General features: G+C 38.1%; 1 protein-coding gene across 5 annotated transcripts in view; it reads right to left on the bottom strand.

Moving 5' to 3' along the window:
- MAP3K9 (mitogen-activated protein kinase kinase kinase 9) overlaps nucleotides 1–12,223 on the bottom strand; it is a 70,400-nt gene that overhangs the window by 41,297 nt on the left and 16,880 nt on the right. For all 5 annotated transcript variants that reach the window (XM_027879672.1, XM_027879674.1, XM_027879675.1 and 2 more), the window contains exon 3: nucleotides 1,808–1,988. In XM_027879672.1, coding sequence (XP_027735473.1) covers nucleotides 1,808–1,988 — 181 coding nt within the window. The remainder of the gene's footprint in view (nucleotides 1–1,807; nucleotides 1,989–12,223) is intronic.

Here is a 12,223-nt window from a genome sequence, read left to right as displayed (position 1 = left end):
TACACGCCTCAAACATCATGTTCTTTTCAGTTTATTTAACTATGAATAGAGGTTTTAGCCACCCAGGAGAAAAGGGTTATTCAGAGATAGTATATAAGTTCTCCTAATAGTGATGACGCTCTGTTTAAGGGCGAATACTGTAAGGAACTCAACCTGTTTTCAAGGCAAGACTGGTAACTACAACAAGAGAAAGCAATGAAGGAATCTTAAAAGTAGAAATAAAGTATTCTGAAAAATTACCAAATCATTTAAGTTATGTACAATCCTTAAGTCCTGAAGTGATTCACAGTTCATAAGTCAATGACCAAACTGGTACTTTTGCACAGATATAGAGGCACTTGTGCTACCTTCATGAAAATCATCAACCAGTTAATTAAGTCGTACCTTTTTTAAAATGAACTCATACTGGTACAGAACATCTACCGATCTGTTCACAGCATGCCTGGATAAGTAAAGTTACAATTACAGGGAAACGGTTTCCCCTTTGCCTTCTCCCTTTCCCTTAAGGGCCATTCGTGGCACAGTTTCAGGGAAGCGCAAGTTGAGGTTGGAGCTGTGTACAAACCAGTACTATCATCATGTACACAGAAGGGGGCACAGCCTTGAGATTTTCACTTCTCTCACACTTCACCCTGAATAAAAGCCTGGTTCTTGCTCAATTTGTCTTAGATTAACTACAGAGGCAACTACATTTCATTAGAGTCAGAATTTTACCCACAGTATTAGTGCGCAAAATACAAGTTCACAGTCTTATCACAAAGCAGCAGTATCTATTCACCAAATCTGGATATGGAAAATGAAAATCCCCACACCAAATCTCTGCCATAACAGCCAGGCAATTCTGCCAGCTGGGGTATTTTTTTATCCTGACTGATTTCACAGTATGCACGCACTTGTGTGGGAGTGTTACTGGCCAGCTCTGAACCTTACTGCTCTGAAGATGAAGTCATCCTGACATTTCAACACCTCTTTCTCCACAACAAAACCAAAATTCTCACCAATTCATCTGTTTCAGATGTTCAGTACTAATTCTAAGTCATCCAGCATCCAGAGAAGTCACCATCCTAGAGCTATTTAATGAATTCTTTATTTACTAATTCACTTAATAGCAGTATTCAAGCTCAGCTTCTGGAAGTTCATGGGTCGATTCTTACACTCCTTCCCACTAAATTAATTAATTCACAAAACTCCCAGTGCATGAATGGAAAAGACAATATATACATGCAAGTTACTACTTATGGATTATGTACTCAGATAGACCTCAGAAGAGATTTATTATCCTATGAAAGACCGGAAGGGTGGAAATAATTAATAAGAATAATTAAAGAGAAAAACATCACATTTGGATTGAAACTGCATGGGGAATTCAATTAAGTACAGTGTGTTCGTGTATATGTACATCAGTGACAGAACTACTGAAACATGAAATTATCTTACTATTGGTAAAACAGTAAAGTACTTCTCAAATGGTATTGTGGCCTTTGATTATGTCAGTCAATAGCCAAATAAGCACAAAAAGTTTAGTTTAGATAAAGCAGAGGGGATTTGGATTATGAGTACCAAAATTATCTGAATGCAAATTTATAGAACAACAAAAATTTAGAGGCATGCAGTACCTGATCCACCACTTTCTACAGAAACAGAAAGTCTGAGATAAGTCTGACAGATGGTAAGGTGATGGATAAAGTTTCCTTAAGACCTGAATTTTAATATTTGGTTCACCATTACTCATTCTTAAACATAAAAGAGGTTTCCTGGCAGGTCTAGTTACTCTTTATTATCCAATTGCTTAATGCCAAATCAATACCTCCAAACATCGCTGCCTTTGGAGAACATGGAGGAGCGGATGACCTCAGGAGCCATCCAGGCATATGTTCCAGCTGCGCTCATTTTGGTAGTTTTATGCCATTCCCTGGCCAAGCCGAAATCCGTGATCTTCAACATCTTGTTGCTCAGATCTCCATTTTCCACCTTTTCGAGTATCAGTACTGGAGAAAAGGGAAGGGGGGGAATAAAAGGTATGCAGAGTAAAGCTAGTATTTATGCAAAAAAATTCTCATGGAGATCTCCCAAATTTCAAGTTTTTCCCTGGCTTTTAGTTATTCAAACATCATACTCTATTACAAGTTATTTCAAGCTGATCCCTTCATCCGACAACTGAATAGCTGTCTAGCAAATAACTTCAAATTTAACAAAAGTACCAAGACACAGAGAACAAATACATAATAACATAATTATTTAATAAAGTGCCTAGTGTTCTGTATAATAATTCTCTGCTAAGAGGAAGTGAACCACTGTAACTTCTAGAAATCCAGATAAGGGAAGACATTTCCTAATTAATCCTCTCTCAGCAAGTCAGTAATAGCATCTTTTTTCTTGAACTGCTTAGAAGACTTTTTTTTTAAATCCAGATGCACACACAGGCTGGATATGCCCTTCATTTAAATGTGTTAGGAGTGGAAGCTCTATGCATAATTGTTTTTTAAAGTCACATTGAAAAAATATATTTATGATTAGTAATAACATACTCAATTCAAGATTTCATATACACCACTACAGATTCCCTCTCCCATCATTATTAAGGTACTTCCTGGTTAAGCTGCCAAAGTTTCAATCTAGTTTTGGTGGCAAAGGAGTGTAAACCCAAGAACTTCAAAAACACCTTGAGGTAGAACTCCAGAATGCTTTTTAGTCAGAAAGTTGTACTGTCACAGCACTGGGAAATGAGTGTAAACCAGAGGCCAGAAGTATCCACTCTGCTTTAGCAGCATCTCATTATCCTCTTCATCTTAGTGTAAAGTGACCACACAAGTTGTGCCAGCAATGTAACATCAAGCAACAGATTATAAGAGGGCACTAAACTTCCATAACTAATGCAGCCATAAGCCTGTGAAAGAATTTTCAGCTACTTTGTAAAGAATCACAAAGTAAAAAGAAAAATCTGTATTACTATTAGTCCAAAGACCTCACAGCAAAAATCATCAAGCCAGTAATACACCATTGACGCTGCTGCTACTCTCTTTTAATGTCATTACATACACAGGTTCTTAGAAAACATGAGGGTGTTTTTTTTTCCTTTTCTGTGTATGCAGGAATTAAACAAACAAACAAACAAACAAAATAAACAAAAGAAAACTCCCAACAACCCACAACCAAAGAATCATGGATTGTAATAAAACCTACAAAAAGCAAAACTCCTGCAAAAATTACTGAACATATAAAAATCATCTTCAGGACCAGTTTTATCAGTCCATGAAAAGACTCAAGCAAACAGAGCTGCTTTTTTTTTTTTTTGGGGGGGGGGGGGGGGGTAGGGGGGCAGGGAGGGGATATAGGAAGGGGAAGGAAGAGGAATCTTGCATTCGATCTCATACTTCCCCCTACAATAATCCAAGTGGGGATTCCCATGAAATAGAAGCCAAAAGTGTTACTTGAACCCATCTGCATAATAAGTAGCACACATCTATATGTTAAAATACTGCATTTACTTTTACTAAAGGCAAACAAATTGTCTGTTCCTTGAAAATTTAAAAAAATCAGTTACTCTTTCTACATGGCTTCACAAAATACTACTTCAAAGATTGTTGTGGGCCAACTCAAGCTGTGAATAAATTAGACCTGTGGTTAAGCTTCTGGGTCTTGCTTCTTCTGCAAAATTCCTTTCTAACATGACTGAATGCTCCGTTTTTTCTAATTGCAGAAAAAATAGGAGACTGAGGCCTAGAGTTACTATTCTCTTCGTTTGGGCAAAAGCATATGCATTTTTAGAGCACCACGTCAATGTAGAAGAGAACCACCACAAGAAGCCAAGGAACAGAAGGCATCTTCCTTTGAGCCTCTTCTAGTAAGCCTACCATTTTTCCTTCTTTCTAGCAGATGAAGAACTGCTAAGAGAAATTGCCTACCAGTGATTCATTGATTACAAAGTGAAAAGCTCCCAAAGAGAAAAGCTTACTAGAACATACATATTATTTCTTCTTCTAGCACATACTCATTCTGCCTGAAGAGCTGTCAGAATAACAAAATCTAATTTTAAATTTAAATGCAGTAATATGGAGATATACAGTGATGTTGTAAGGGCAAAGCAAAACTCTGAAACAAGAAAGAATGAATTTAGGTTTTGTTGTTTGCGGTGGGGTTTTTTTTTTTGTTTCCTTTCATAAGCACAATGAGGAACAACCAAATTCATTGTTCACAAGGCACATCATATTCTGTCTGAATGAGCTCAATAGCAGGACAGAGCACCATATACTACAGTCTGTACATCCCTTCCTAGTAGGTAGTTATTTAAATCTAATTACCTTGATTTGTACCAAGTTCTAACAAAATAATTAGTACTTACATACATCTTTTGTATCCAAAACTTGTTCTTTTGTCAGATGCAGGATATTAAGAAAGTTACCATGACAAAAGACCACAGACAAGGACAGTGAAAGAGCTGGATTTACTGCAAGCCCTTGATTGCTTAGTTACTAGAAACAGTCTGTCCTATTTCTTTGTAATAACTGCTTGGGATAATAATCTTGTAATCCAAAATTTTATAAATTAATTTTAAGAATGGTATCTCTTTCCAGCATCTATTTCAGTTCTCCTTATCACTATCAAATTATTCAGTATCAATGGGCTCACTTGGAACTGCCAGGAGTTTCCCTAGCCCATCTGTCAGATTTTCAAACCAAAAACATTGACTCTCTCCCCTTGCATTTGCTTCAGTTTCAATGAAGAATTTTTAAATAGGTGAAATATTAATTCCTTTCAGTTTCCTCCTTAAAAATCTCTTTTATGGAGAACACAAGGCAGGTTGCTAGGACACAGCCAATGCACTTTTAACTTATGCTAATCAACATGGTCTCATTTACTTCTATGTTTTATCTATGACCAGTTAAGTGCATCTTGTTTAATACCCTTGAGTGCAAGTCCTCTTATGCAAGTACTACTTCTTCTGCACTCATGGTTGTCTATCACAGAACAAACAAGAAACATGAAACACAAACAAGTAACATACTTCCTACATTTACAAACATACCTTTCCATCTCTGAACAGATTTGATCACTCAGGACTGAGCTACAGTGGCCAGATGATCAACACCTGCCCTAACAAGTTCAGACAAAAATATAGAGCACTTACTCCAAAACACAACTAATTTACCAAGGCAGTAAATCTCCTCATTCTTGTCTGCTGATTTTAGAGATCTGCATGTGATATATAAGTTTAAAATAGGTAGAAAATTTAACAGAAAATCTTTCACACTGCCAGCCTTAAAGAATGAAATTGTTTGGCAACAAAGACACTGGGCCTAGTTTTCAAGGAACTGGGGAAGAATGAGATTCTAATCAGTAGGAACATGCAGAATGTGTGTCAGTTTGTTCGGGGTGGATCAGTCTTTCCATGTTCCAGCAGGGCCCATGCAAGAAATCTCTTCCTGTGTGCATGCACAGAGCCAGCCAAGTTGCAGAGGAAAGCCTGCTACGTACCACTGCTCCTCTTTTTCCTCTGTAGCACAGACTAAAAGCTGATCCTCTTGGTGAGGAGCCAAGCAGCAGTGTGCAAAAAGGACTGGGGAAGCAAATCGGGTATTACAAGCACATTCGACACCTTTGAGCACTCAGCTGCTAAAGCAAAACAACTTCATATAGCAAATTACCAATGCCATGTTTTTTGCAAACTGCAAGAGCGAAGCAAAGGGTGGTGGCTTAAACTAGCGTTAAAAATTGCCAGCAACTTTAGGTGAAGTGTACCATGAACATGTGATCTTACAGGAGCAAAACTCCAGAAGTGCTCACATATGTTTTCACATACTTCTGAAGGACTTGGAACTTGTCCTCTGGAAAATAAGCATTTGACAATGAGAAATTAACTACTGTTCACAGGATTTCTGTCCAGCAAGACAGCTCTTGCACATCTCCAAGTGTCCCAACATGGAAGGACTATGAACAAATTTGCCTTAGTACCTCCTAACAAGACTTTCCCCGGATAAGGAGGTCATCCAGATGCAGATACATACGATTTATGTGTGTAATTTCAACCATTAAGAATGCACCAAGAATTTTATTACCACATGGACTCTTAAGAATCATTACTGGTAATGATTCAACTCCACTATTTTATTTCCTGAGAGCCACGCACACTGCAAGCGCTAAAAGACTACAGTCAATTAAGACAAGTAAGGTCTGAACTTACAGAAAGAAACAGAAGTAGAAATTAAATGTTGGGTCTCCTCTTATCTAGGTTATGAAAACTAGTCTTTTTTCTTTGAAATGAAAATGTCTGTTGCGGTTCTTTGAAATGAAAATGTCCTCTATTCTTCAAGAACATCTTTGATGCCCTATAAGAAGCATTGAGTCTATTTTCCCACCAGACTCTTGTGAAAAAATTTCCTGAAGTACAGAGAAGGAAGTAGGCACCCTACAAGCAAAGGGGTTAGACAACCAAAGGCAATAAGCTAACACATACTAATAAGACAGACTAACCAGCAAAACGGTACAAGGCAGAATTTAAAGATTTGACAAGACTCAGTCTGGTGCAATCCTTAGTCATACTGTCTGACATTACAGCAAGTAAATGAACAATTGTATTGCTAGACACGAGAAAACTTGTTATCATTAAATTTTCAGTACTTTGAGCACAGGTTTCCATCTACGTTATGCTTTGGCTTCTGCTCTGGACAAAATAAATTTGCACTAACAAAGAGGAAAGGCAGCATTGCATGGCCTGCTCTCATCACTCACTTCACAGTCCTTTTCAGTCATCTCTGAGTACCTCAGAGCTATAGGCAGCAGTTTGTAGTCTATTCTCTGAAGATTTAGGATACCCTGTGACTGTAACCTTGGTATTTCATGAACAATTACCATCACGTTCATAGTAGTAACTGCAGCATCCAGGCCTGCAAGACCATCCCAGATACTAAACAGCCTTTCTTAATTATGTCCTTTAATTTGCCTTTGTTGCCATGAATGAACTCAGCAATCAAGATCCATACTACTAGCAAATCATCCTTAGTCAACAATCCTGGTATTTATCCTTTCTGAATCACAGTTATGTGGAAGAGTATAATTTCCACAAGAAATCCAGTGACTTAACATATGGTTCCATCTACTTGTTTTGAATTTTGAAGCAATAGTTAAGAGGCCAGAGCCAAAGCAGACAGATAAAGTTTACAAAGAACATCTTCAGTACAGTCTGCAGATCACTGAATGCTGGCCATTAACCAGATCTTTCATCAGGTTTAATGCTCTTCGGTTAGTAGGTAACACCAGATGCTAAAACAGAAGTATCATTAGAGACTTTCCTGACACAACTTGAGTTTCTCATTCCAGTCTCAGTCACTGGTGGTACCATACAAAAATGGTTTCTTAGGGTAGGGAAGAAAGAACGGATGATGCACCTAAAACCCTCTTATGCTTGTTTGTGATTTGATATAGCAGTTTTTCTAGCAGGGTTGGAAGTGATGGAAACCATCTTCTTGAGGTCAGGTGAGATCAGTTTATCTTCCCCAGTTGAAGTATCATTCGGTATGTACATTATACCTAACAGGATATTTTCACAGAATTCAATGTCAGTCTTACTGAAAGCCATCAAGCTTGTAGAAGTACACATATCCTAGCACTAACAGATCCCAAAGGATACATATGATTATCAGTTTAATAAATCACTGTTGTATATCAGTGGCATCAAGAAGAATGATGGTTTTTTTCTAGAGCCGGGGCCAACTCAGATGCTTTTGCTGTTTAAACAAGGATTTGTACCAAAAACAGACACCACAGAAACAGATCGACCAATGTACAATTGACACAATGGTATCTGACACTGAGTCAGCTCTTCCTCCTGTTCCACTCCATTCCAAATTATTATACTTTACTAGAAAGACAAAAACCACCTGATTCAAAGCAATACAAAAAGCAACTCAAGACTTCTAAAATGCTATCATATCCTTCAGCCCTCATGCTGGATTCCTCAGTTCTGTCTCATCATCACAAGGCACTATAAAGAGAGATGCCTTTCAGAAGCAGAAATCATGGAAACTTGCACCTTTAAAATTTTGTTAATGTGGACATCCTGTACTGTACTAAAACCAGAGGTTACTTTACAGGCAAAACAGAGGATCAAATGAATTCTGAAGGAATACAGACTGAGGTTAAAAAAAAGTGTATGGATTAAATGCTGGCCAAGTTACAACTCTGCCATAAATTATCAGATAAAACTACAGAAGGGCTGTCCTGGAGGCAAGTAATAAACATTTCTATAGAGATGAAATTCTGTCTTGCAAGTATGAAGCAGAAGCACACCTGCCACAACCTCACATGTTCAAAAGGTGAATTTCTTCCCCTTCCCCCATTGCTATGGATCATTACAATCAAAGCTGGCTTAGATGAAACAAACTCACAGCATCTCAGAAGGCAATCTTCCTAGACTCTAAACACAGTCAGAGAAAAGACAAAGCCTCAACATAAGGGGATTCCAAGCATAAGTCTAATACACATTCTCTGAATTATTCCCTGCAGGAGCCTTGCTTGACTAGAACATCTGTGCTAAGTGCCCACTCAAACCACATGAATCTCTGTGGTCTGATGTAAGCAAGCTATTTCAATTACAGAAGTTCCCCTACACACCACATGTTAGAGAGACATCTGGTGAAAACAAATTTACTTATAGATGCAAGATTACTTAGTGTTCTAAATTTCTTTAAAATTGCCAGAAATATATTGCGCTATTAGTGGACAGCTAATGTAAGTCAAACTGGTACTACTGTGAAATCAATCTTAAGTAAAACTGTCCCTTTGCCCATAAAGGCAGCTTGAGGTTACAAATCATTGTATCTTGCACCACTCACCTTAATAATCACTGAATCAGTCAAAAAGTCAATGGTCAACATCACTGTCAAACACCCAAAGCCTTACTACAAAGGAGGACCTCATTTTCAGATATTAAACAGTTGCGTTTTCATTACACATGCATCTACCAGAAAGACGTAACAGCAGATATATAAATACACCAAGACACGGGAAAGACTGGGGTATAAAGCTGTATAACCTTTGAGGGATAGGTATAGAGCTGTATATATTTTGATCTACTTGTACCTATATTTTAATAAACTGTAAGAGGACTGTGTAAGCCACATCTAATATTGTCAGTATCATTCCTGCTTCTTAGCCATTGCAGTAAGAACTCTAAAACTGCTGAGCAAAATTTTTTTTGGCAATCTTCTAGTAACTTCATTACAGCGTTCCAATGCAAAGAACTGCATTGTGGATATATTTTTCACTCTGCTTAACCCAACTGATTTGTATTACAATGCGTTTTTCATCTTCCTAATTATGCTAGAAGCACAAAACAGTCTGAATTTTTCCTTCTGACAAAATATACACATTTCTACCCCTTTCCTCTAATTTTCATCTCCTCTCCTTGTAAACACACTCCTCTATCCTACAAAAACAGATAAACTACCTCCACTGAATCTTTCAATCCGATCACTAAAAAAAATATAATAAAAACTTTACTTAGGTTTCAAGTTGGTCATTTTACAAAACCTCAGTCATACACCTATTTTTAATCCAGTACCATACTACCTCCAGTATGCATAAAAAGATAGTTTAAAGAGGTAGATTTATTCCACCAAGGGAAATGTTTTACTAGTAAAATTATGAACAAATTTTTGGCAACAAAATTTACAGCTGCTGTTTGAATTCTCTATTCTGCTCACATTACACCAGCAGAGGCAGAAAATGTATTTTAGCCTTCTTCCACAAACTTCCCCTGGAAGGCAGTAACAGTATCAGATTTTTGTTTCTTTCTTTTGGAAAGTTATTTTAGTTTTCAGCGATACTTTTGGGCAGTTAGGGCAGTGTTCTTAGTGTCCAGTAAGCCAAAGTAGTGGGAAAGAGCAAGTAGGGTAAAATAAACACTTTTACCCATGCTGATCCAGTTGCTAGTAACATCAAAGTCCTGGTAGAGAACGGCTTCTCAACTGTCAAAATTAAGTGTCAAGGCAGCAAGACACAGTAACATAATTGCCTTTTCCTGGTTTCTGCAAGTAGAGAAAGGATTAGGTTAATCTGCATAGTGTGGCGCTGAACAGAATACTCCTTTGCTTCGCTTTTGTGCTAAAAGCTGACTCATCACTTCAGAAGCAGAACATTCAGGGAGGAACTACTACAGTGTGATCTTCCGCAGCAAAATAGCCCATTTTTATATATAAAAGGTAGAGGAAAGGGGTCCCCCTCTACTGCACAAAATAGTATGAGCAGCCAGGCATACCAAAAGCTGGTTTCAGCTTTTTCAACTACTCTGCTGTTGTATTCCCAATTTATTTAGCACACAGAACACCAAGAAAATAAAGAAGTTCCTGACTTAAAAGGCAACAGTTGGTAATAAGAGAATACCAGGGAAAGCAGGATTACCTTGCAATACCACCACAATAGTTAACCACCAGCATGCCATTGCCCCCAGCATTTCATGACAAGAGCAGTATCAGCAACTTCATGCTCCATTTCCCAGTCCAGAGACTCTGTGTGTTGTATAAGGAACATGAAAAAAATTACAAAAAATCCAAGACAGTCTCTTGCACGGGCCAGCTCACACCAAGTCATTTACATGTGCGTGATGTTAATTGGTAAACCTGGCACACAAGAACAGAAATCTATTAACTAATGAACATCAAGCCTGATGGAAATGGTTCCAATCACTAAGTGAAAGGAGAAATAAAAAAGACAACGATGAAAAAACTTGATGATGTAGACTCGAGAAGGCCCGAAACCCCCAAAAATGATGGAGATACCTGAATACCTGTAAGTGTCAGAGCCCCTCAGTAGTTCTGTTTCAGTCTTCACCACCATTAGCACTGCTGTGGGTCAAATGCTTTACTATCCAAGATTGTAGGAATGTGGAAAGCAGTCATAACAAGATATAAAGGAAAATCTCCAAGCAAAAGGATTTAGCCTGCAAATGCACCCCACTCACACCCATGCCCAAGAGACACTACCCATTACTTTGTGCTGTGCTCGTCTCCTTAGGGCCACATCAGCTGCTTACACAGTCAAAGAGGTAGATGGCAGCAACAGTGATGGGCGGGAGTGACAAAAGGAAGGACTATAAACAGGATAAATATGTTGTCATTGTTATTTTACTTGGTGTAGAAGCATCAAGTTCTAATATTTAAATCATAAAGTGGTCATCCAACTAGCTGCTTAGACTCAGTGAAGTTTCTTCCCCAGTCTCCCTTACTTTTATCTGGACTCTCAACTAGGTTTCTGCTTTACCATATCTATTCTCATTTTGTTAGGACTGAAGTAAGGCGAGAATACCATTACTTACGATCTCAAAGGCTGAAAAACAGCAAGGTAACTCAGACTCAAGGAAATTACACCACTCTACCCAACTTATCTTTCGCCAGGATAATACCACATTTTTTGCCACAGCTAGGTGTTTTTGCACACCACTCCAGAGCAACTCAAGCACCAATAGAAACAACAGCCTAGTACCAGATTTGTTTTCCCACAGGCCTTTGCTCTGTATGATCACTGTTTTCGAAATCAGCAAGGTCAACTGGATACTACAAAAGAGGCAAACTAAGGCTTCCCCTTTCATAGCTGGAACGTGAAACACCATTGCTGGAGTTGAGTACTCACTGTGAGTGGAAATATGGGACACACTTTATTTCTTCCTCTATCCTAAAAGCAGAACAGCTTACTGTGGCTTCACTTACCAAAATGTAACATACCAAAAGCTATCAGATAGAGTAAGCATCAGCCCATCTATTTCCTCCATTTAGATAATTCAAGTACTGTAAGAAGGTATATTAGATACAAAGTCCATCAAATCTCAGGTGCAAGAACTTTCCAGAAAAAAAAGAGCAAAGTACAACCTTTAGGAAAACCAATACTTTTTCATTCCAAGACCCTTAAATGCAAAACATGAGCAGGGTTTCAGTTCTAAATAATGCGAGTCTTTTCTGTGGTGTGAGTTAAGAGCAATCCAGATCCATATGGAGAGTTACTACCATTAAACTTCTCTCTGCCAGCAATACAGCAAAAGTCTCAAGTGCAAGAGTTGAAGGAAATAGAAAGCACTTCCATTTCCAAACTATTCCAACTTTATTAAAAAATTGCTTTACACAAGTTTCCCAGAAAGTTAAGGCTTCCCGAAGTCCAAGGTTTGCCAGAGAGGATAAAAGACTGATTAATATCACAGGATCCAGACTCACCCACCCACGGCAAAATGTGTCCA

The sequence above is a fragment of the Empidonax traillii genome, unplaced genomic scaffold (assembly GCF_003031625.1).
Source record: "Empidonax traillii isolate 1590-97213 ecotype Southwest subspecies unplaced genomic scaffold, ASM303162v1 scaffold56:size2478089, whole genome shotgun sequence".
NCBI classification, from domain to species: Eukaryota; Metazoa; Chordata; class Aves; order Passeriformes; family Tyrannidae; genus Empidonax; species Empidonax traillii.
This window is presented reverse-complemented; position numbering and strand designations above follow the sequence as displayed.